Here is a 26953-nt window from a genome sequence, read left to right as displayed (position 1 = left end):
TACATCAACGTTTCCCAAAAATTCAATTGAACATACCAGCAAAAATTCAGAATTAAAACATATCGTTGAATGTCAGGGGAAAAGATATTGGAACCAACGATAAAAACAACGTCAATATTCCATCCCACAATTTATTGACAATATTTCACGGTACGCGTGCTGTTCGCTAAGGCAAAAAAGGGAAGAAAAGTTGTCGAGCGAGAGAGCGTTGCTTCAAGCCGAGAAATTGATTTCGCTACGACAAAGGGTGTCGAGGACGTCAAACTACTTCTAAGCGTTCCCTCTATACTGTACAATTCCCGAGATTCTATCTCGCAAATCGAACAGAATCTCTCGAGCGCTCGCCTGCTTGATTTATACAACTGATTTCCGCTAAACGGAGGAAAGAAACTCAACCGACAAAAATCACGCAACGCTTTGTGAGACTAGAAATGCTGGTTTCGTTTTGAACGTTAACTTTTTCAATGATTATCCAATTTTCGATATTTGAGAAACTTTAATTAATTAGGAACGTTAATGAAAAAATACCGCGTCGATATGTATTTTGCAAATTGAATGTTGTTCTTTTAGAAATCCATAATACTCATATTAGAGAAGTGTAGAACTGACGAGGGTTATTAGATGAAAAATTTAGCAGTTACTCTTCTCAATTTTGATTACTTCAAACCAGTCAAGAGTAGAAAAAAGAAATCAAGGGACCTCGCTTTTTATTATTTTATTAAACAGAATTAACTTAAAAAATGGTTCTATATTTTGTAAATATATGATGTTTTTCCAAGCTTCCCTTATTAATTTAAAAGACAGATAATAATACCTCATCTGTTGTTCACTGTAATGTTTGTAATACTATATAGGGAGTTCTATAAGTATCAGAAATTTTAAAGAGTGATTTTACATAGCAAAAAAGACGAAATTCAAGTACAAAGAAATAGCATTTGAGGTCTTGTTTCTGAATTATTAAGTGAAAGGTACACCTCACATGCGCGTGACATGTGTCTGACTAGAGGTCTCGTTCTATTATCTCTATGCAAAGCCAAATCAAACGCAGCGGTATCAGTTAAATAAGTCGATTCAGAAACGTGTCGTATATATTTAGGCACTTTTTCAACACTTGAGTCACTTGTGTAAGCCAGTTGGAAGCTCACGTTGCAGTGGGAAGCTAAATATATTTTATATCAATTTTAAGTCAAGCGGCAATAAATGAAAATCCTCAAGTTTACTCGAAATTTAAAGAATATTTCGAATTAAGTAAAATAACAGATTTTGATAAAGTGTAAGTAAAAGTAAAAGGAAGATTGTTCAGTCTGTAATCAACTTTTAGATCGACAAAATTGTCGGTTGCCAATTATCGGTAGGTGTGCGCTTAGGCATAGACTCGGCTTCAGAAGTTCCAAAGTACTTCATTTCAAACAATTTGGAATCAAGTGACTCGACGAGTGAAAACGAGAACAGAATCTTGAAGGATACTCTAGGTCGACTAGTAACAAGTTTAGATTACTAAAATGGAATCAAGGTACTTGATTTAAAGCACTTCAGATTCAAGTGTCTTGATTACTGGGAACAAGCAGGAATTCATGAAAATACTTCAAATCAAGTAAATAATAGGTTTACATTAGTAACATGATTCCAAATTACATTAATTTCAATGAACTTTACTGATCTGAACAAGGCTTTAGATAGTTCCATGAAGACCAGACTTTCGTATCTTCGTTAAAACGAAGCTACTGCTTAAGATAAGGTTCTCAGCTCCAGCCAATAGTGGAAGTTTCAATTGTATCGAATCGGCATGCCAAGCTATTCAGAGAGGATCGATGATGCGAAAGGAGAATAGGTCACCTAGAGTCGAGTTGCAAACTCTATCGAGTGTGTTCTGATTTTGAACAGGTCAATTGGTCTGAGGGGACTCATTGATAACGTTTCGGTACAACTGCGACAAAATCATTGCGTTCAGGGGATTAAGGCCGCGGTTTTGGGAAATTCCATGCAAAATATTCTGCTTGTTAAAGTTTGCCAGCTCTCGAAGATCTCATCAGAGAGAGACAGAGAGAATTCTCCCTGCAGACAGAAGAAATTAGAGGTTCAGAGGGATGACTTTCCTGGCGGATCGAAGCTTTCCAATTCGATAGGAAGCTCCAATGGACAAGGGATGAGATTTATTTTGTAAAAGTCGGTAGCACAGGGTCCACGGTTGTTCCGTTCTTTGTTCTTTTCATCTAATTTTTGGATTCGTGCACACAGCGAGCGTATGAAGTAAGATTGTTAATTTTTTTAATGATTAGCGACAGAAAGCTCGTGATTAGGGAATCATAATACTCTCTAAAGTTGCGGCATTCTGATACCATTCCAACGTTATTGGAAAAATTAGAAAGTTTTTGAGATAAAACGTATAATTCAACACGCTAGAACGAAGTAATTCTAAGAACTTATTATGGATAAGAAATAAAGGAAAAGATAACTTATTTTCTTATATCTAAAATCATATTGTAACTTCAGAAGTAAATGTAGTTTATCTTTTATGCCTGTCAATTTGTCATAAATTTATTATTATTTGTTTATTACAAATTTATTAATATTTTGTTAGTTTTCTTCAAATACAAACTAAAGCATTTATTGAAAAATATTCCTTGAATTTTTAATCATTTTTTTATATATATTATAAAAAATGGTTAATTTCTTAAAATTGTTAAATCAAATAATCAAAGCAAAAAGAGCACAGATGCCTTATCTGTAAATGTAATTTATCTCATTTTTAATGAAGCATTCACAAAATACTACGCAAACTTATAACAGCTTAAAAGAAAATATATCCCAAACCAGGTATTAGCAATATAAAATTTATCATTCATTTTCATCTGAAGAAAGAACTATTGAATTTGTTTTATATTTCAAAGCTCAAAATGAGCCTCTTTACGTTATTTACAAAAAAAGCAGTAAGCATTTACATCGTTTATAAAATATAATACGAATGATTCAAATCAAATTATTAACATACTTTCTCTGCAAAAATCGAATAATTAGCATGAGATAACGAACGAATGGTAGCAAAAATGAAAGAAACCTCGTGTTTGGGTTCCTCCTTATGGGAAGCGAATAAGGTCTTTCGTACGCAAGGAGATGAGCGGCAGTAAAAATCACTGGAGTTTCACGGCATGTATTTATGCAAATCAGGTGCCCCGAAAAATTGAATATTTTATAATGTTAAGATCCAGGGTGCATGTGTTTCGCAGCAGCACACTGCGCTGAATTTCTCGTTTCGTAGATCAATCTTATTAGCATACATGTTTTTTAATTGCTTGCTTAACATAGTAAAATTTCAGACGACCCGATGTATTCTGCTCTACATTTTTCAAAATTGTAAACCTAAAAAGAACTCTAGCTTCGCTGTTTGCTTTTGAACAGTGAAATGGGAAAAGTATGCCAATCAAATCGGAAAAATATGTGTTAATAACTCAATGTATTTGTTAAAAAAAATACTGTATTTTCTTACTATAGCCTCACGAGGAATCCAGTGTAAAATTCTGACAAAGGGTATATTTGTAACATTAATTCATATGCTAATACCGGCAAGAATCCACTTGCTGATCAGAATTTAATTCCTGATTAGTTTAGTATTTAAATAAATATATGCAATTTATTTTGATAAAAGTTTGCTCTAAAAAATTAGAAAATAATTGTTACCTATTGTGATATTTATACGTGAAATTTAGTAACTGACAGTAAGATAATTTAAGTGACTTATTTATTATTATTTTCATACTTCTTTCAATAATAAATTGAAGGTGACATAGATTTATATGAACAACATATCTTTTTGGTTCTAATTGATTTTTTCGTGAATACGTTAAGAAAACTATGCATTTTGCTCTTACGTGATCAGGAACTGGGTCCTTAAAGGTAGCTCACTTTTATTCTCTAAAAAGATGAGTGACTACAAAGTGATCTACAAAATAAAGGTCAATAAATGATATAGCATAAAATTTCTGTTTTTTAATTTAAGCTCTTCTGTTAGTGTAACCATTATAAATATGTCGAAGTATTTTAATACTTTGTTTCAAATATAAATCCTACCCCACTGTGTTCTCATTTTTATAGGAAAAAAACACAAATAATTAACAAACCAAATCCGATGTAATTTGAGCAGCAAAGAAAGATTGAAAATGAAAATTCACAGAAAAAATTAAAGAGGGAGAGATGCGTACATTTTACCTTCAAAATTAAATTTCTTCAACTTCATTTTTAATTACCTTCGTCATGTTCATGTATTCGTTACATATGCAAATTTCAACGAAAGGAAAAGCAATTCTCATCTCTATCTGAATATCTATATCTATAAACCGTATATAAAATTTCTAAATGAATATAACAAAAGTAATAAGTTATTTATGGATCTATTATATAAAAAGAATCATAACAGAAAAATATAGTCATAACAAATTTTCAAAATTATTATCACGTACTATATGTTCACTGTATTTACACGCTACAAGCTCGAAATTTGATATAGGAAACGTTCTTATAGAGAATATGAAGAATCTGCATTTAAGTTATATATTAATAACTCATATGAAGAAGTTAACAACATATTTATACTAAGAAAATATCTTATTGTGTCGCTGACAGAAAAATACAACAAGCAGTTTTGTTTTGCTAGGGGATGACAATTCTAAAATATTTTGTACACGTTTCCTGATGTCATAAATATAAGAGCACGTGATGTAGGTCGCGTGTTTGCAATCCTTTTTACATGCGATTTCTGTTTGGAGCTTTTAAAAAAAAGCAAAAACAAAATTTGCTATCACTAAAATGGAAAATCTCGCAAGCCAACACTGGAAGGACGCTTCCCTTTGGTTGACTTTGAAATTCTGAAAAATTCGCTTTTGGGATCACAGTCCTCTGATAGAACACGAGTACGCATATGAAAAAAAAACTTTCAAAATCCACGACCTCAAAATGGAAGGAGTCGAAACAAAGTGAGAATTATTATTAGATTTTATGATTAGAAGGTTATAGATTTCATTATTAGAAACAGAACGAGAATTATTAATTATAGATTTATAATTTGCAATTTTGTTTCTAATTAGTGCACATATGGTGACTAATAATTGTTATGATAATGAAAAGAGGAATTTCGAAGGAAGAACTAATAAATGCAATTCTAACCTCAAGGATATTTTTTAAAATATATAATAACACATATATTGAATGCATTTCTGACACGTTGCAGTGCAAGTATTATTTAAAATTCGAATGAGCATTTGTAGGTCATTTTAATTTCACACGTTTTCTTACATACATATATTGTTGGGTTGCACCAGATTTTGAAAAAGTAGAAATTTCTTTTTGAATAATTATTTCCTTCTAATGTTTCGTGACTCGTAAGGAAGCAAAATTTATTTTATGGTACTTTTTTTACCTTGAACTTTTTCATGTGCTTGGCACAATTTTTTCACTTTCTTGAAGTTTTTTTGAAGTAATAATTAAGAGCGAAATTTCAATAGATGAAACAATAATGATACAAAAACTAGTCCAGTTTGTAGCACAAGAGCAAACATACGAACGACATTTATAATCTCATAATCATTCAATCTTTCTGTTCTAAATTCTAAAAGACCTTCAGAAAATGACGCTGCAGAAATAGGAATGTCTGCTTCAATGAAACTCCCATACACGATTTTTCGCCGCTCTGCGTAGTAGGATCTCAACAGTCGTCAAAAATTCTGCACGGTGCAGTGCAATCTTTAAAGCGAAACAGTGAATTGATTTCTTACTTTATGCTCGACCAGTCGAAGGTTAATTCCAGTGATCCGATCTATCCACGGTACTCCGCTCGCTCGCCAATTGTGCCCGACTTTACTACTCCAAATCCAGTTTTATCCGTCACGATAAAATACGCGGCAATAAAATCACGATCGATCTAGGTGGTCCTCGGCGGGGGCAGGCGTCATTTCGTGCCGAAGGTGATCCTGGACCCGGAAGAGCAGGATAAGGAGGGCAGACGATTGGACGGGAGGAATCTGATCGACGAATGGTCAAGGAACCACCGGTTGCGGAACGTGGCCGCTAAGTACGTCGCTAACAAGGAGCAGTTCGAGAACGTCGACCCACGGAAAGTGAACCATCTGCTAGGTAACGAACACAGACGTTTCTTTATTGCGCTCAATACTGAGACGCGATTTATGATAGACGAATCACGGCTGTCCTTGGAGTTATTTGGTGAATTACTTCAGCGAATTCAGAAGAGTATATTGTTTCGAAATGCTCTGCTACCTCTGGGAAAAAGATTTCAATGAAACGCGACAGTATGAAGTTATTACAAAATATTCGAGTTTTTGAAATGTAAAATGCTATTATATGACTATAAAACATATGGGAATTTTAAATGCATTTGGTACGGTGGTATTGTACATTTTCAAAACTTACAATATTTTTAAATAATTTTGTACTGTTGCCTTTGGTCGAAAACTTTTCGTCGAAGGTGGTATGTGTGGTGGATTAATAGAAATGTGTAAATTTGTTGTGAATAATGGGGTGTATCATCGTAGTGTACATGACGCTTTATGTTTGGAATGAGTTGCTAAACACGCTGAAGTAATTTATTGGTTTTTTTAAGGAACATTATACGTATTTCTTCCTTGATTGCTGGATTATGTAGTTTCCCAGCTTTGGGTAGCAGAAACTGAAACATGTACAACTTGTAATTAGATCCAGCGAAAGGATTATAAGAACTTTTTGCTATGGAAGTATTCTATTTGTTGAAGGAGAATCTTTTTAATTTCTTAGAATGTTCTTCTGTTGCTATCCAAGAGCATACCATAATATATTATCGACGATATACATATGCTTAGTTAGTTACAGTAATGAAGTATAGACATGTAGCTTCAATTATAATTATAACTAAATAAAATTATGGAAATATCATAAGAGTAAAAGCATCAAAGTAATATGAATTTAACGTATCATAATTATAAAAAGTTTTATCATAACAATAAAGATCGATATTGAGGTCGTTGAGAATTGATTCTACTGAATGAGAGAAATTGCAGCAAGGGACTATTATGAACGATGCACAATTGTATTAGTCTTTGAGTACAATTAGCTTCTAATTAGTATGGTCTAATTATAATCGACGTAGTGCTTGAGTTTCGAATTAAGGAGATTCTGCATTATTGATTCTCCTGAGGTCTTGTGAATAAGCTTCTAAGCTGCTATAAAAGCACTTCCTGATTTATATTCATTGTTTGATACTAAAAGAATATAAATCCTTGTATAGATATAGTATGGATCACATAAAACGTTACAAACTACTTAATTCAAAAACTAAAGCACTATATTCTTGTGTTTTGCAATCCATTGGACTTCTCTTGTTTTAAACAAATAAAGGATGACTTAAAAAAACATTATTTATCTAAATTTGACAAAATATGAAATTGAGTCTTTTGCATTTTTGAATAAATTTTATCATTTTGCGTCTTGGTTTAGTGCAAAATAAGAATAAAATATTTTTAGTAAATACTGTAGATGAAATCATATCTTCTATATTGCATGAGGAATCCTTTTGTACCTTAAAACCTTATACAGTTTTACCCTAAATAAGTAAAAGTATTCTTCAAAAAATAGTTCATATTATATGCAGAATTACAGTAATTTATCTCTTTATTCGCCACGAGTTACCAAGTCATTCTTTTCAAAAATGTTCAGACATTCTCCATTATTCACGATGAACCTTAAGACGTTCTCAAACTCGGTAACGAAAATAACAGAATCGATCAAACTTATTCACCTGAAAATGTCGCGACTGGCACGTCACACAGCGTTCGATGATTTCAGGTCTGTTTTCCTATTCCCACATGGATTTCGACGTCGATCGGAACACGAACGGAAGCGGTGACCCTTCCCTGACGGAAATGACGATAAAAGCGCTCCGCGTCCTGGCGAAAAATCCCGAAGGATATTTCCTGTTCGTAGAAGGTACGTAGAAGCGAACAAAGGCGTAATCAAGTGAAACTGCACCTCTGAATTTTCTACGAATGATTTATCATTCACAATGATTCACCGTTTCACTTTTTACCCGACACAACTGGGAGCAAAACGAGACAACGAAATTCCACCCAAGGCTACGGTGGCGTTTTCGAAGCGCTGTGCTTCGGAACGATACGGAGCAGGCAAATTATCGCGATGAACTGACTAGTATAGGACGTCTACATTGCTGATACTATCTCTTCCCGCTGGAAACCACTTCCTTGTTTCCATTGCGGTTGTCAGCACTCGTGTACCTACTGTTCCTAGAAAATATACGAGGTGTTGTGGTACATTCTTTGATGGATTTCTGAGAAATAATAATCTCAAAGATCTCCAAAAAATATAAGTTTCTTTGTGTCTTGTAAACAGTACACTTGAAAATAACGGGACTGATAATAAATACCATAAAATGGGGTGCAAAAAATAGCACTAGGTGAGAGTAAATATTATTTAAATAGCATTAATATTATTTAAATATTAAATAAATATAACTCTATGTTATAAATCCCTAAATATTGAATATTATAAATTACTTATTTAAATAATATTTACAATCACTTGCAGTTATGGTTCTATTCACCCCATTTTAGGGTATATTAATTTATGCGTTCGTGATTGTAACATTTAATTACATCACTTTAGGCAATAGTAAATAATAATAAATAATATAACCAAAAGGATAGTCTTAGAAAACTGTAAGTTAGTTTTCTTGAGTAAACAAATTATTTTCCTCAAAATTATTTATTGATATTAGTACGTATATACAGGGTGTGTCTGAATAACATGTACTAGCGAACAGGATGTAGTTCTTCATGAAAAAGTAAGAAAAATATAAAGAATAAAGGTTTTTCATTTTTAGCTTTGTTTTCGAAATAATCAAGTTTGAAAATTTGCTCCGTGTTATATGTATTTGTGGTGTATAGAGTCTATAGTGTGTGCAAACATTCAACGTCGGGATCAATTAATAAAATGCATTAATCATGCATTTGAAACTTTGAAGAATGAACACACGTCAGCAAGAGTTCGTGCATTCTTAATTACACAAGCACGACTGTGCATACGAGAGCGAGGCAATCATTTTCAGCAATTTCTGCAAACATTGCAAACAAACACATTGTTTATCGTGTAGATATTATATGTCGCTTGGGAAAGTGAATTTTCAAACTTGATTATCTCGAAAACAAAGCCGAAAATGAAGAAATTTTATTTTTTATACTTTTCTTATTGTTTCATAATGAATCACCTCCCGCCCACTTGTACAAGTTATTTGGACGCACTCTATATATACGTATTAATATCAATAAATAATTTTGAGGAAAATAGCTTGTTTACTCAAGAAAACTAACTTACAGTTTTCTAAGATTATCCTTTTGGTTATGTTATTTATTATTATGTGTATTTACACATTGCTAAATCACCTATGCCTCATCACACATGTAAATCCATAGAAAGAAAGCTCATTCGTTCTGAATAGTTCCAAGGTGCTTTGATTATAACAAGTTTATAACGAGGAAATCTCATAAACGTACACTAAACAAAACTATCTTGCTAATCGTGGGTTCAATTAAACCCTGTCCAAACAACTGAGGATCTCGACTACTATCATTCGCTCAGCCATTCCACTTTACACATTGTGTCAGTATCAACAAGCTCCATTCAATTCGAACGAAAAGACCCATGGACACGATACTGTTTCACATCCATGAATATACATATATCGAACATAGCCTGCCACCTCAACTATTGTGTTCAGTTTTATCATCGCTGAGGCCACAATACGCGTAATCCAAATCCTTCGACGAGTACAATCGAAGTGCGATTGAACTAATGCTCCCTGGAGTATTCCGTTTGTGAATAGGGAAACCCGAGTTTCCTACGCGACGATTGAGTCAGCGTTCCGTACTTTATAGAATTTATAGTCCCCCGCCTTCAGGTAACTGCTACGTATGTATGTACGTACGTCTCACGTTCTTTCATCGTCATCGTCGACCTCGAGGACGTCGTTTCCCGGTTCCGTACGAAGATACATTTTTTCCCCTCTTTTTCTCCTTCAGGAAACTGCTGATCAACCACCTTCGCGGACCCCCCGACTCTGATATGTTTCGGCGATCGTACGCGGAATAATAATTATCCCAGTTGCCCGTTCATCGGTTTCCTATTAAAATAATGGGAAATAGTCCCGGGTGGGAAAGTGGCAGAAATAGAGGAAGTGGGATACAGCCGGAATTGCTTCGCGGAATACAAACGAGCTGCGATTTTTACGATCGATCTACGAGGAAAGAGAACACTTTTCCGATTAACGCGGAACACGCGCGTATTGTACGAAAATGTGAAAAGACTTGGGCAAGATCAACCGATTTGAGAGAAAATTGAAGCCCATGTCGCAAATGTATTTCCAGAGTGGAATAATTTCAAATATACGATGTTTAAGTTGCGTCTATGAAATGATTTATAGAATTATTACAGCCAGAATCTGTTCAGAGAATTTCTCAAATAAGTAACTATAAATTATTTCGAGTAATATGAGCAGAAACATTTGTTACAAGTAACTTATACAAATTAATTGCGTTCTTTATTTAGTGCAGAAACAACATAACTCAAAAATCTTGATTTAGATAATATCTTCATTTAGTGTAACAATCGTTCTTCTTGTAGTAATAATTCAGAAATGACAATTTTTTGAATTATGCTATTATTGCAGCAAGTAGGTAATATAAATAAGTGAACATTCGTTAATCGTTAGATAATTATATTATTCTTTTATTAATTTAGTATACTGAAATTGTTTCTCAAATCGCAGGTAGTTCCTGTTTCTCCTTGAAAAACGACTTCTTTTAAGTTATATCACTTTTGTAATAGATATATGAGTGCATAGTAATTTTCGTTCTTTTCATCACTTATTTTACACCCTATTCTGCTTAGTAGAATACCGATTGTTACTTTCATCTTTCGTAAACAAACCATCTTTTATACACATCGAAATTTTGATTAATGCCTCTAGGAGTCGAAATCGGTCGATTTCACTTGGTAAACAGTACTTGATACTCGCTGCGCAGTATTTTACCCACACATAGTTGCAGAGCAAACAAAGTAACTTTCCTGTTATCGTAACTTTTTAAAAATGAAGAACTTTATTGATAAAATTTTTATCTCTGAATCGTACTGTATCGCTGGTACAAACAGAAGCAGAGGATAAAACTCTGCAACATTTAAGGTAAATATCCCAGTACTTACGAGAACTTAGAATGTCAAATGTCCCAGTAAGTAAATAATGTAAAACTTTACATCCCAGAAACTGAGGATACTATTTTAGAACACTAGTTATTATTTTTAATTGGACTCCCTGATATTTTAGTATTGAAACTTAAAATTGAATAAAATTAACCTGAGTGTTTAGGTACTGAGATATGTTTAACTATTGGGACATTTACCTTATTTAACTTTATCATTTATAATAGGCAGATCTAAATTATTCCAGGCGAAAGTTTAATGTTAAAGCTTATAAATACGTTACATATTATGTATGATGCTTATTTCGAATAAAATGAATTAATTGACCATTACGATACAATTACCGACTTAATTTGAGGGGATACACCTACTTTATACTAGCTTTATACGAAAATAAACTCTGAAGCACCCACTTGATGGTTAATTTTATTACTTGTTATAAAGTACTATTAAATCCTAATTAAAGTCTAAATTAATATTCCACTGTACCCTTATTGTTAACGTACCGAATAACATCAACTCTGAATAGAAGAGAGTATTAATAACTGGAACCTGATAACATGAGATTCTGCGGTACTGACAAATTTTCTACATTTTTTTTTTTAGTTTCATATACATAAGTGCAATATGATAGTCAAACATTTGCTATCTCTATTCACTTGGAATGGTTAACTTACGCGAAACCCCTTTTTTCTAGTTTCTTTACTTTCCAATTCGGACGAAGTCTGAACAAAATCATTTATCATTTCAAACGAAGTCTTTCTTTATTGTTTTATTATTTTCTATAAAATAATATTATTCAACATTATTCTTGTGTTATTATTCAATAAAACCTCACCAGTCTTCAATTTTATAAAGCAGCAATAAATTATGCTAAAATTTGAATAAACTTTCCTAAGTACTAACATTATATTTTGAGCAACTCTTGTTATGCATTTTCTATGGAATAATTTTTTAGAGTTTTATTAATATAAAACAAACAGAATTAACGACACTAATTATCTCTTTTAGTCTGATTTTTGAAAATTAATGGTACCAGTTTGCCAATTGCAAACTTTAAAAAAACGACTTTCCATATGCACGAATATAATAAATGCGATATTTACAATAAGTCACTCCTTATACCAACTTTTACTTCCCAATTATCAAATTCATGAAAGATATTAGTATTTGAACACAGTAGGCTATTATTGTACCAGTACATAATATTCCTTTTTTAATGGGAGAGACTCTGAGATCAGTTTCTACATATAGTTATTTTCTGAAACTCTCATATAAAGAAAACAAAATACACTGACCTCTCAAGAACATGTAAAGAATACAATTAACTATTTAATAAAATTAAAGCTATTTGCTATAATATAATAAACGAAACCATAGCTAATGACCTAGATGTCGAAGCGACGTTAAACTCTTATACAAAAAAAATACACTAACTTTATCAGCTTCATGAGCTCAAAAAACTAAATTAAAAATTATTTCAACGCATTACACTGTTTACTGCTGTCACGTTTGACATAAGTAAAGACTGCAGGTGTGTTAAATGTATGATACTAAGGAAGGAACTGAGGTCGTCGCAGAGGTAGCAACATCATTTTTTTCTTTCTAATGCCATGAAAAGATGGCGCAACAAATTGTTACTCGGTCCTGTTCTCGACAGAGATGCGTATTCAACAGTGTGAAATTTATGTCAAGTTATATATATTGCACGCGGATATGTTTGGGCATGATGAATTTGTGTAACGAGTGCTGCGGTTGGTCGAATGTTTCTTGCCATTGTCAACCAAACCCAATTTAGTGTGACACGTTTCTATGGACGTTGGGAGAATATGATTTAATCTGGTGAAATTAATCAAAAGATAGAGGAGCTTCGGTTCATTAAGTCGTACGTTTAAAATTTACCAGGCTGTTGTTTAGAGTTTTAAAAATTTGAAAGGGTGAAAGGAAAATGTTCGAAAATAAAGAAACTCACAGTGAAAGTGGTAATGCAATATCTGAAACATTTATGAAGCAAAGTTGACATTTTACTGTAAAATATATTTGTTACGAATTATTTTAAAGCCAGCAATAAATTACAATTTTAATAGGTTAGAGAAATGAAATGAAATCTTTCCGTCACGTTTTAGACATACGTTTTTATATCATTTCTTGAATGGCATTTTATATAATTTAATGAGAAATAGCTTGAAATGGTCGTACAATGAAGTGAAATTTTTCTGACACTGACAAGTGGAGAGACAAAAATGTTCTGCTCTAATAATAGTGGAAAGTAAAAATTCCTAATATGTCAGAGCATGTTACATTTTCGTTTATACAATATGTCTACATATGCCTTGTGTTCAGTCGCTTTTCGTTCCTTTCATTCTTTCAATTCCACATTATCGATATTTCAACTAACGTTCTATGTCGCTTTAAAAAATTGCGCCACGGAATGGTATTGTGTAAAATTTCTTAGGACGAAACAATTAACACTTCAACTTAATAGGACATTAACAACTTCTTAAGCTTCCAACAGACAGCAGTCACATCGAAGTTAACTGTTACTGGTCACTAACTGAGAATCACAGGGGCACTTGGTTTCTCGATCATCAATTAGAAACAATCACGCTTGTAGCAGCAATTAGAGTTAGAAGTAATTACTTTCAGAAACGCTCAGGCGTTAAACGATTTCAGAGGATAATTAAACGCGAGTTACACAGCTGGTCGAGTCAATTCTTGTTATCGACTATTTATTTCTTACCTACGATCGATCAAAACAGAAGTATTGCAATTATCAGTGAGCAAATTATACATAAATTCAGACTTTTTCCATAAAATGGTATCACCTACAAAAGTAGTTAGCTGAGGCAGCGTAATTGCTTCAATAGACTCAGTTGATTTAATAAATTATCGTTTATTAATTTAGTGACTCACAATTTTATTAACACTAATTATTTATGAAAACTATAGTTGTATATTTTTTTCTATTTTTAGTTTCTGCATTTAATTCTTATCCAGTTTCGTTAATTTTAATACAACAAGTAACATTTTTTCAGAATTATAGTACATGGATTTACACCTGAAATTATTAAAATATTACATTACAGATATGTTAAAAAACCTAGTTTTGCTTTCGACTTTTCTTACTTAGTTTATTGGCTAGGCCATGATGCAATTTCGATATATCGTAGTAACTCACTTTATTCAGAGTGTTAATTTAGAAACTAATGAAAGACCTACTACTGCCTCACCAAAATGGCTACTTCAATCTCAATTTTATTTAACTTGTTTGTACGTTCCATTCGCAAATAGAACGTTGCTAAAGTCAATACAATTTATGTATTAAAATTTCAATGAGGTTATTGCCTTCCAGTTTGAAAATTTAAGAAGCCTAGATGCCTTACAGCTACCTGCTGACTAGCTTCGTGAGTGACACTAATTACCACATCAATGAACTCTAAGATATCGAGATCCCTCATTTTGCTCTTAGCAGGCCTCCCTTTGAAAGCATCTTAGCAACAGTTTGACAACGTTGCGGAATTTCCTATAGATTTTAAGTTTCTCATGCTTCACAGAACTGTTATACCGAATTTTCATTCAAAGACGCTGGAATTTACAACACTATTTCTATTAATTATTAAGAATGAAGAAGATAACATGGTCGAAGCTTCAAAATAATTATTCACCAAATGTCAATAAATCTACGTCCACTATACCTTGGCAAATATCCATAACTGCAAGGAAAAATTAATTCTTAAAAGGTTTTAAAAGATTTAAAACTTCGTCGAATTTGAAAAATTTGTATTCAATTTCTTAGAAATGTTTCGTTCGATTTATATTTGGAATCGAACGTAAATATAATACCAACCTCCTATGCATGTAGTAAAATCAAATTGGAAACTTTTATATTCAATAAATGGCGCACCGTATATTTGATTTGCGGAGGCGGATATACATATTCGCTTTCTCCGCTTAACGAGTTCAGAAATTAAATTCTTACACATCTCGGTAGATCGTTCAAACTGCCACACAATCTTTAATGCAGAATGATTGCTTGTTTCCATCATAGTTAAAAATAACGAAAACAAGTTTTATAATTTATATTTTTTAATTCACACATTTGTTTCTATTTCATAATGATTTCCTTCTTCTTTTTAATAAAAGTCATTAAAAGCATACTGTTCAAAATTAAAGAATAATGGTAAATCCATGCAATAGGAAGGACTGCGCGATATTAAATAGAAATTAGAAGTTTTTGACATGTAGCATTTTTACTGTGATGATGCAATATGTAAACTTCAAAAAGTATAGAAGAATTATTAATGATAAACATGCAGCGTTGAAGTACCGTATCTATATAGTATATTCTATACTACACGCGTTATGTCGAATTGTTCTTTTATTATTTACCAGATTATCCTAACGATTTTGTGGTTTCGACGACACCAAGCGTATTAGTTTCCGTGTCGCTGGGAAAAATTGGAGCGTGACCTTAATTCGCCTTGGAGGTAATTCCAACATCGTTTAAGGTACCAAGAGTGAAGAGGGAGGTATTAAGATCCAGCAGGGAGATTTGTAGGAAGTTCGTGTAACGAATTCTTATCCGCGAAATCCGTGAGTCGACGGCGTTATCCTCTCCGCTGCAAATTTCGAATTTTAATCCGAATAATCGGGACCAAGTCTGACAATTTACTTTCTTCCACGATCATAATAGTAGGTATGCCTAGAAGTATGTAAATTATTACATTCAAGTTATGGGTATAGGATAAGTGATAATTCTAAGGAATATTTCACTTGAACCCTAAATATTGTACAGTAATTGCAAAACAAAAAATTTAATAGCAGTACCCTCTGAAAATAGAAGTAAAAGAAGAAATTCGAATATTTAAAAAATTTTACACATTTATTTAAGAAAAGAAGAGGTAACATATTTATCTTCAAAAAAATGTAGATCAAGAACTCTAGTTTTCTAAAATTCTCTAAAACTCAAAATCACTAGACTCTTATAGTATGTTGTTAGAATTCTGTTATAGCTGTCTCATTAAAATTCTAATAATTTTCTAATTTCCCAATTTTCTTCAATATTTTTCAAAATTCAGCAAAAGTCTTGAAATTTCGTGACAGCACTTACGTAGCACACCTTGCATTCCATATTTTTTATGAAAAAGCATTTTCGCTTAAAACTCCATACACTATCTCAGTTTCTTCGTGATAGTATTTAATACAGAACACACTATCCTAACAGAATGTATCTTGATTGCTAGTTGCCTGAATTCTATTTCAATATCCACTCACAAGTTTTCAATAAGATTGATACCTAGTCCAATTGGAGTCTATGGAAGCAATTACGCATGATTTACACTCAAACACCTCTAACCCTGAACATAACACTAAACTTCTGTTTTCTTACATGCCACTAGCATTGTTTCTAATTAAACGCCTCATCCATAGATATAAAAATACTTCCATCACATAGGAATACTTGAAACTGTTATTCCCGAATGTTCCCTGAAAAGTAGCAAAGTTGCGAAAAGATTGCATCGAGACTAATAATTTGCACAACTCTGCAGTTTAAAATGGCAATCGCGAGTAAGCGCTGGCGCACACCCCTGCACCTATGTTAAAGCACTCGTAAACCTTTTACAACGCGTGCTCTTGTTCCAGCTACGTGAATTCGAGGCGAGAAATTCCTGTGATCCACCCCGAAACGGTTCTGGGTACTTCCGAACACTTTTCGGGAGCGAAACTACGTGGAACGATGCGTAAAGCACCAACTGGGCGACGTAAATAGATAAAAAAAAAAAAGGGGTTGGTGTTTCACAACTAACGGGCAAATAAGGTTTACGCTCTGTGTGGCCCCACTTTCAGCTTTCCAAACGCGTAGAAATTTACGGCTGCATATTTTCCTCTTGATTCCTCTGGCACTTGTGGTGTTGATTTTAGGAGTTAGAATGAGTAGAAGGTGGATGAACGAAAGAAATCGACGGAGGAAGGAACTGAATGATTCCGTGGAATAATGCATTAACGTAAAGGTGCTGAGTTTTTCTTGCTTGGGTACAATTGCAAGTATATACTGGAAGTGAAGAATTTTCTGTGACAAATAGATACGATTTGACTGAAACATTTTATATTATACAGGATGTTTAAGAAGGTGGATAACTCTTTCGTGAATGTTAAAATGGTAACACGTATCGTGATTTGTTACTTCATAATTTTATTTCATCTTCTCGAGTCATTTTCTAAAATTCGATACCGAAGAAGATGACATATAGCGTATACCAGAAGCGTTATGATTGAAGAATCCAACTCTGAAATGAGTATGTATAGTTGAATAATAGAGAGCTGATTGGAAAGTCATTGTTTTACGTTTATGATACTAAATTTTTAACCAAAAATTTTTGAATAATTTTCTTTCAAAATATTGTTATACCACGTATAATTATCTATATCAGAAGTTATACCTAAACTTTTATAAAATACAACACTATCTGCATAATGAAAACTATTATAACAGTTTTTATACCTTCCCTTGATCATCAAGTTATCGTTATTATGTTTCGAAGCGTAAAAATTTTGATGTCTTTAAAACAAAGGAACAATTAAGTTATTCCAAAAGTCTTTACGTATTTTATACAGATTTCAATTATTCGAAGCTAACTGAATGATATGGAGGCAAGTTGCATTTTGCTAATTAAATAATTAATTTTTTTCTTTGTACATTCTTCTTCGTAATATTTTTTATGGAGGCACATATGAACGATATTTAATTTAATACATGTATACTTCAAGTAATATAATCGAAACTTCCAAAGAAAAATGAATTCTACCTATTTTTAAAAATTTGTTCTTAATCAAATATCAAATTGCACCGTAACGTATAATGCAAGAAAAACCTGCTTTTTGGCAAGCAGTTGAATGTTTCCAATAAAACAGCTTTTACTGTTCACAAATTCGATGTGACAGAATAAAAGAATTAGTAAAGCAAGCAAAGAATGAAATTTATTTCTCTTTATTCTTGACTCTTTGATTGATAATATAGTAACAAAGCTTTTATTACGGTAATTTTGCTCTGATAATTTATATCAGTAAACAAGATACGTATAGTAAAGGTGAAATATTAAATTTACACATTTTACATGCAAATTAAGAATATGAGATTCTCCAGCCTTTTCAAATGGTTCGCATAAATTTTTCCATGGAAAAAGTGTCCATTATTCTTCCTCCAAAATTGAATAACATGTTATATTGCAGTACTATAGTAAAATTGATGTAAATTAATGCGTGTATACTAAGTTTCCTGTTGGTCAGTATTTTATTCATTATCAGAGGACATTTCTTATTTAAAAATCTATTCTTGACATATGTTGATTGTCAGCAAAAACATGTCAATATGAAGGATGAAATTTATTGATAAAATTGTACTATTTCCCCTGATTTGAAAAGGAATACGTATGTTATTCGATATTTTGAAAACCTGTCACAGAAGAGTGAAAAGAAAAACAGAACACTTTAGAAAAAAAATAATAAAGATAATATAGCATAAACGTCAAAGACAAACTCAGGTTTTGTTGGGTCCGTGGTTGAGCAACGAAGGATAACTATTTCCAATCTGTGGACCATAGTAAACTCCAAAACTCCACAATAAATACGATTTTTGAAGAAAACTATTAATAAATCGAGAATAATTTTGTTCATAAATATTGGCAGAAATTTATTTTAGTACACAAAAAATGAAGCCCTTAAAGGATGAGTCCCAAGATCCTAGCCCCCACCCCTTAACCCAGGCCTGATAAATGTTATTATATTTGTATTATATTTTAATTAAAAAAGAAAGCATGTAAACATATCACTCTAAAAAAGAAATATTTCAATATCTTTTTCCTCTTGTTTGTATGAGGGTTTGATGCTACATCAACATCTAGATCATTAGCGACGGTTTCGTTCATATTATATGTTCTTATACTTAATACCTTTGATAATCTGAAATAACAATTTTAAATTGTTAATTTAGTACATGTTCAAACAGATTGAACATCGAAATTATTTTGCTAGAATTCAGACAAAAATAAAACAAAAAATCAAATTTTCATTGAGTAATCCATATTTTTAACCGTTTTTTCAGTACGTTTAATAATGTTATTTATTATGAACATACACTGATAACGGTTCGAATGAAGGACCACATCTTGTGTTACAGTCAAGAGTGCATGCAGGAATTCATTCTTTTTCATCATTTACCTCAGTATTCCCATACTTGTGATTTTTATCTGCCAGTTTCTTCCTCTCTCGTTGCCCATAAACATGTTGACGGAAGTGGCTACTCGACGAGACAGGAGCGAAACGATAAGACATCAGGGAGAGGAAGAAGCAGCTTCATGGGCCAGCTTTTTTCAAGCAGCAACTCGCGAACTCTTGAACGTTGTCGCTCGTCCCAGATGGTACAATTTTTCCTGAACTGCTTATTTTTATTCGCTATGAAATTAAATGAATTTCCAAAGCAAAAAAATGAAATTTCTACGTCTTCGTCTCCACGATTCCTCTCCAATTTTCAATTTATTCTAGTTATTGCAGAAGCGGATCATACTCGTGGATCTCGTAAAAAATAACGAGAACAATTTTTCTTTTTAATTAAGAAATTTCATCGTCAACAGAAAATAAGGGATAAATAAATATTCTTAATAATTTTAATGAAATTCATTAATTGAAAATACGAGTACATAGACTTCTGTGAATTAATGGAATTTATTCTCTCAAATTTCTGCGAGCAGTTATTAGCAAGTGTCAAATTTTATAATAATTCTTGATTCCAATAATTTTCATGTATTATGGTAGTTAAAAGACGTAAACACTGTTCTTGGATAATACATGCATCTCTCATAATTGGATTCAAAATTATGTTTAAAGAGCCAGGAATCATTACTCAATAATCAGTAATTATAATTAATGAACAACAGAAGTATCCAAAGGTGTTCTAACTAGAGGATATAATTAACTTCATAATCATTAATCACGAAATGACTGTATTTTCGATTATACTCGAATTTCCAATCATTTGAAGGAATTTAATTATAAGGACTTTCATAATAAATTAATGAGCTATGGAATTTTGAAATGTGGATAAAAATGGGAAGTACATATAATATCCAAGAACATGAAAAATATAAATAATAAAGGACAAATTATAGCAGTTACAAGATGAAGCAAATTTTTATTTACAAGGACAATACACCAAGAGCCAATAACTGATTTCGATGAAACTGAACATAGTGTATCTACGTGAAAAATAAATCGACACGTGTCGGAGCGTTTTATCGAACAGGCCTTAATAAATTGATGAAAAGTTTTTATTGTATTTTCTAACTCTCTTAATTATTTTGGCTTTTATATAAGTTTCTACTGGTTTAAAATCATATATCGAAATATTAAGCGTTATTGCTAAACTTTGGACACCGAAATCTTCACTATTAAGGACTCTTCGATAAAACGCTCCGACACGTGTCGATTTATTTTTCACGTAAATATATGTTCAGTTTCATCGAAATCGGTTATTGGCTCATGGTGGATTCTCCTTATTAGATTCGATTTCTATAACTGTGTTTACGAAAATACAAAATTGCATAAAAATCCACACTAACGAGAAGTGTCCATGCAAACTCTGCACCTGTATCAATATGAAGAGTACTGTTACATAATGTAGTAAACCAAAATGTTGCAACACATCATAAATGTTAAATGAACCTGAGTACCCACAGATTTCATCGTATTATCACAACCACTAATCATAGGGTATCAAAGTTGCATAAATTTCCCCAACAATCGAACAGTAGTAATGCGTTGTCGAGGATCGGTACCCGCAATGCAACTTGGCTCGTGAAACGCGGTTAAAGTTCAGAACTCGGGATTCGTAGGGCCAAGTTGGCGGGCCGAGTTTTGCCAGACTCCTAACAGCAGAATGAAACGGTACTGTGTGTTTGATGCGTTTGGCCGACTCTGTACTCGGCGTATCGTGCCAAAATCTGTCAGCAGAAGATGCACTTTCCAGCTGCCGTTTAAGAGCAACAGTTGTCGCGCTCTGGGAAACTTCGCCTGGTAAATATAGATCTTAACGTCAATTACAAACTACGCGCGTCACTGCATAACCGTGCGAGGTTTGAGAAACGATCTCTGGAGATAGTTCGTCAGATGCATGCTGGGTTCCTGGGCCAACGATTCAGAACGCTATCGTCCGAGTATGACGCTGTCTCTCAAATGTGACTAGGTTGAAGAATCGCTTGGATAAATCATCTTGCGATCTACTGTGTCCCTTTAGTAGAGGCTATTGTTAGTTGAGTAAATTAATTTTCGAAATAACACTTCGTCCATGTTATTTTAAAACTTAAATTGAATATGTTATGACGTAGTGTTACATTTTTTAGAAAGATATACATAGTTGCTAACTGACAACGTCATGCAGAGTTTACCCAAGAATCAACGTTTTTTTATAATACATAGTTAGACTTTTCTTTCAATATTAGATTCAATTCTAAAATGTTCTATGGTTTTATTATATAAGAATTTTTCAATATGTATTTGCAAAACTGGTGATTATTCAATTTTCAGTTTCAATATTTTTCTTAGAAAGCCTCTAGAACACGCGATACTACAATATCATATCATTTGATTGATTTTTAATTTATTATTTGCACAATTTCTGAATAGAACGAGTTCATTTTATACATTCTGTAATGTAGTGGTTCGTTAGAAATTCTTTTACTTTCTGTTTCAATCAACGTTTCCTGGATAAATTTTTTCAAATACTGTTTAGTTCTATTGTAACATTTTCAACGCAAAAATGACTCACACACATAAGTTTCCATTATATTTTAACACATTTTATTATACTAGAAATAATATAAACCGTTTTAGGCAATTCATTATATCAAATGGTTGTTTTCTATTTTCATTTCACATTAGATTTAAGTCTGATGCAATATACAAATTGTTTTGAAAGGATTTATAACAATTTTAATTAACATTTTACACGTCAAAATACAACAAAAATAAACATTTATCCAGAAGAGTTGACTTTCAAAATTACAACTTATTTCTAGAACCAAGTATGAATTCAATTGCTCCCATCATAGACCACTGAGTAAGCCGAGATAGTCTACACACATTCTATTAAACACATTGATTATCCATTCAAACCAAACAACTATGTATGTAAATATTTTCATAGACCAACCAAATTTAAGCTAATTCATAGCCTGACGATCGTAGCCTTGAAATGGATTTAATTTCAATTGATTATCTTACATGTATGCACGCAGCCACATTTCAGCTACTATTGATCCAGCTCTTCAAATCGTGTTGAAACAGCAGAGCATTAAACTTTAAGTCGAATGATCTTCAAGGAGTTCCAATAACCAATTACGTCTACTTGTGTTCACTGCTTCCATAATTGAATCTGAGATTTTCTGGAAATTCAGACAGGTAGCAAGGCACCCCTGCTCGCTAGGGTAAAAAGAAATACACATGTATAAGGGTAGAAGTACTTTTCATTAACTATGATTTCTAATGGTAGAATAAAAGTAGCCTTTTATAATGACATTTCAGCTGCCAAATTCCAAACTTGACAAAAATGATTATTTTCGTTGATTTTATTAAGTTTCTTCGTATCTATTCTTTTGATTTTATAAACTCTATAAAATTTCTCCTAACATGAACTCAAATTGCGACGTTTTATCACCCAATTTGGTCTTTTCACAAAGTATAGAAAACGATGAAGGAATTTATGGAAATGAGGTAGCAGACTCTGCAGCCACATCTGCCGCCGAATCTTCAATCGCTACCAACGAGAAACCCATTCTATTTAAGGAGGTAGTTACTCACTTTAAGTTCGTAGTTTAAGAAGAATGGAAGAAAAATTGGCAGAACCACGCGAGCAATCAGAAATATACATCAATCCAATCCACAGATGAACACTTTCCAAATTATGTATTCATTGTATACCTAGAACGAGCTACTTGCATTAGCACCTTCTAAACAAGTCAGTGACTTCTGAAAGTAGCATTGAAACTCGCGACTCTTAGTACCCTGTTTTCGAGTTGCAGCCACTTTGCTCTTGTACTAGTTATTTACCTTCACATAAATTGAGTAGTTTACTTCACTGAATACAGTCTGCACGCTTGCTGTCCTATTGTCAATAGAGATTATAGTACATGATAATGTTTACAAGTTAGTTAAACCTGGTGTTCTTCAAATATTCCAAATAATGTCATCAAATTCTTGTTCGATTTTTCATAAAGATGTGTAGTTTTTGGCGATATTTTTCTTTTTCATGCGATATTTTCAACCATTTTATGCAAGTTCTCTCAAATATAGAGTTTTCTTAAATATAGAGACGAGTCAGTATGCTTTTGGTAGATTCTGAACATACTAAGCAAAAATTAAGACCACGTCTGACTATGTATAGTTCATATCACTTCACTTTTCATACCTCGAAAGCGAAGATGAATCGACCCATGATGTGTGTATAATATTCATTATTTAGAGTGATCTCCCACATGTGCTAGCAACATTCTTCGACTTTCTCATGAAAAAGCTGTCTGTTTCAACAAAAAGCACGGTTTCTTGCAAAAGGAAGTACAAATTTTATCTACTTAGCGGATAAAATTGCAACGTTCATAAGAGGATTCTTCAGCTTTTTCTGCAAATGATAAAATAGCATTTACTACATGGAAACTGGTAATGAGTATAAACATCCTTTTTTTTACTCACAAATTATCAGTACTTCTGTATTATCTTCTTACATAGCATTAAGTCTTTAAAATTGAATAAATCCCATTTCTGTGATATCTAACATCTTTGAATACAAGAATTTATTAAATGACGCATTCCCTCCTAATATACTATTTATGTGTATGAAATTATTATACACAAACATTATTATTTCCATGAACAATGTACTTTTTCAGAAACTTGTCATTTTGGCACGCCATTGACTTCTTAAGGGAAGAAACTTTTTCTAGTCCAAATAAAATAATTGTATTTCATTTCGTAAATATATTTCGTAAATATATTATGATTATGCAAATACTTACGAAAAACCTAACTGAACACATATGTACATGCCATTCTTTTTCAAGAAATTAAAATTTTAACTTTGGTAATTCTAGATATCAGGCTAATAAAATGCTAAATGCGATTTAATGCAGGAGACACGTTTGTATGCCTTTAGGTGGCCGAATCGATCACGCGCATCATTACAACAATGCCTATCGAGCACTGGACGAAACACTGGCATTAGAGGAGGCTGTAAGGGCCGTGATGAAGGAAGTCGACCTATCGGAGACGCTCCTTGTCGTGACGGCAGATCACTCGCACGTACTCACACTTGGTGGTCTAGCGACGCATCGTGGGAATCCTATATTCGGTAAGTGATGCGATAAGCCATTGTTCGATACCTCTGACTTCTATTACAAAGCAAATGAGGTGGATAACCGCATTTAATGGGTTTATGATCTGAACGCTGAATCAGATCTAACGAACTTAGGCGAGTTCCTTGCTTTACAACTCTAGCACTTAGTCAATGGCTTATTCTTAAGCGTTAGTACAATATTACTTCCTTTTTTCAACAATTTCGTTTTTATTAACACTCGCAGAGCTATGTGTAAAAAGTCTATTAAGAACCTGATATTTCTATGCTAATATTTGCATATAAATACAGGTAAAAATGATACTTACATGTTAATTACAGAAGAAGAAATTGAAATGTAAAATGATAATGGAAATTCTAAACTAGTTTGATAAAAGTATTTTGTCATCTTCGAAATTCTAAAACAGAGAATTATCAATACTATCTGATATAAATGCTTAATCAAATTTATAAACCCTATCAACTCTACAATTGGAGGAAATTAGAATTCTAGAATCGACGAAGTTGAAATTTGTTATATCTTCTCTTTTTTATACTTATAATTAAATAATGCTGTTTAAATATAAATGAAAGTACTGTATAAAGGTATTATTTATTAATTTAGCTAGACAACTGAAATTTATAAAAAGAGATTTCAACTAGGTTTGAGAAACAATTAAATGAAATAATAGATTGCATGATATATCTTCCAAATAAAATTTTTTAATGAAGCTAATAGCCAATATTATTATATTAGCTAAATGTCTCTGAAATATGTACTTTTGCCAGAGAATATTTTAATTGCCTTCTATTATAAAGTAGCCATCGAAATGATCTCAATTTACTTATATTCAAATGGAATAATAGTAAAGTATAGTAAACTACTCAAGTAATAGCGAATAGTAATATGGATTTTATTAAAAGAATGGCAATATGGTATAGATGTAACTAGATATTTCTATACAGTTTAAAAACCAGTATTAGGGAATAAGAGCAAAGCATTTCTATGCTTTGAAATTCTGAAAAATCTTTATCTAGAATCTAGAATAGAATCACGTTTTCCAAAAAGCTGAAATATGTTCAAGATAAACGTAGGAATCGTTCTTATTACGGAACCACGTTGAGTTCAGCTTGCAATATCTCTTGTTAACATCGTTCCTCCTTTGATCCCGCTTTTTCTGTAGGAACTATAAAGGAGAGACAAAAATAAAGACATTCTTCCACGTACTCTCTACGTAAAAGCTGTCAATGCAGTTAACATTTTTCCCATATTTCTCCTTTCCTTGGATCTATACGAGGAAGGTGGAACAGAAAAAATCTGAACCGATATTAAACTCGCGAGGAAATAGATGACATGCTTCGAGAAAATTCCTTTAATTCACTTACAGGGTTTATAGATATAAAATATCATCGAATTGCTATATGAAAATTAATCAATTCTGTTGCCTTTAATTTCTGATGAAAGATAACAGTCTGTGTCCGTTAGCGAGATTAATTTACTAAAAACTGCAAATGTTTACCAGAAAGATAAATTAACGTAACAAAATATTGTAAACCTCGCTGTCTTTCGTTAACTTTTTCGATCACCAGAAACATTAATATATCCACAATGGAATGTTAGAGACAAATTTATTGATCAGCAAGGCAATTTCAAAGTATAAAGCAGATAATCGTCCTTGATTAATATCGCCGATAAAATAAGTGAAATTCAATTTTCTCCGAAGATATCGCGGGCCAGAATAGACGCGTGATTAAATTAAATTGTTGGAGAATAATACGAGGTATTATAATATATTTTATAGTCGAAATTCTTGAAGAACAGATAATTACTGTCTGAGAAAGAATTTGTGATTTCAAAATTAGTGTCTGCTATACCTGTTCACTAATACATTGAGATTTCAATACCGTCTAAGGTGCGTTAAATATCCTTTAACGACTGCAAAGTCTGGAAAGACCATTTATAACATTAAATGCATTGGAAGGTGTACTATGACAACTCTGGAACATCTTCGAAAAGTTATGTGATGATGTATCAGTATTCCTAGCCGATACTAAAAAGTGACGAGGCAGAGAGGGAGTCACACTCGTCTCTAAATAAACATTAAATGTACATGAAGTAGAAGTCTGACCATGGAACCTTTTGAAGGTGCAATCTTTTCGTGATGTAGTCATATCGTGACGTAGGCTTTCTACACCTTTTATATTCTTTTTTTCTGCACCCTTTTTATTCTAATTGAATCGATGAGTTTAAGAACAGTACAAGTCCAAAATTAGCTATTTTCAAATAATCTTGAAACTCTATCTAGACTCCATAGCAAAAATGTATTA

At 32.5% G+C, this 26953-nt stretch overlaps 1 protein-coding gene across 1 annotated transcript in view; it reads left to right on the top strand.

Moving 5' to 3' along the window:
* LOC143183370 (alkaline phosphatase) overlaps positions 1-26953 on the top strand; it is a 367206-nt gene that overhangs the window by 292455 nt on the left and 47798 nt on the right. The window contains exons 5-7 of the mRNA XM_076384898.1: positions 5919-6126; positions 7828-7968; positions 24449-24643. Coding sequence (XP_076241013.1) covers positions 5919-6126; positions 7828-7968; positions 24449-24643 — 544 coding nt within the window. The remainder of the gene's footprint in view (positions 1-5918; positions 6127-7827; positions 7969-24448; positions 24644-26953) is intronic.

Source organism: Calliopsis andreniformis, chromosome 1, assembly GCF_051401765.1.
Source record: "Calliopsis andreniformis isolate RMS-2024a chromosome 1, iyCalAndr_principal, whole genome shotgun sequence".
Classification (NCBI taxonomy): Eukaryota; Metazoa; Arthropoda; class Insecta; order Hymenoptera; family Andrenidae; genus Calliopsis; species Calliopsis andreniformis.
This window is presented reverse-complemented; position numbering and strand designations above follow the sequence as displayed.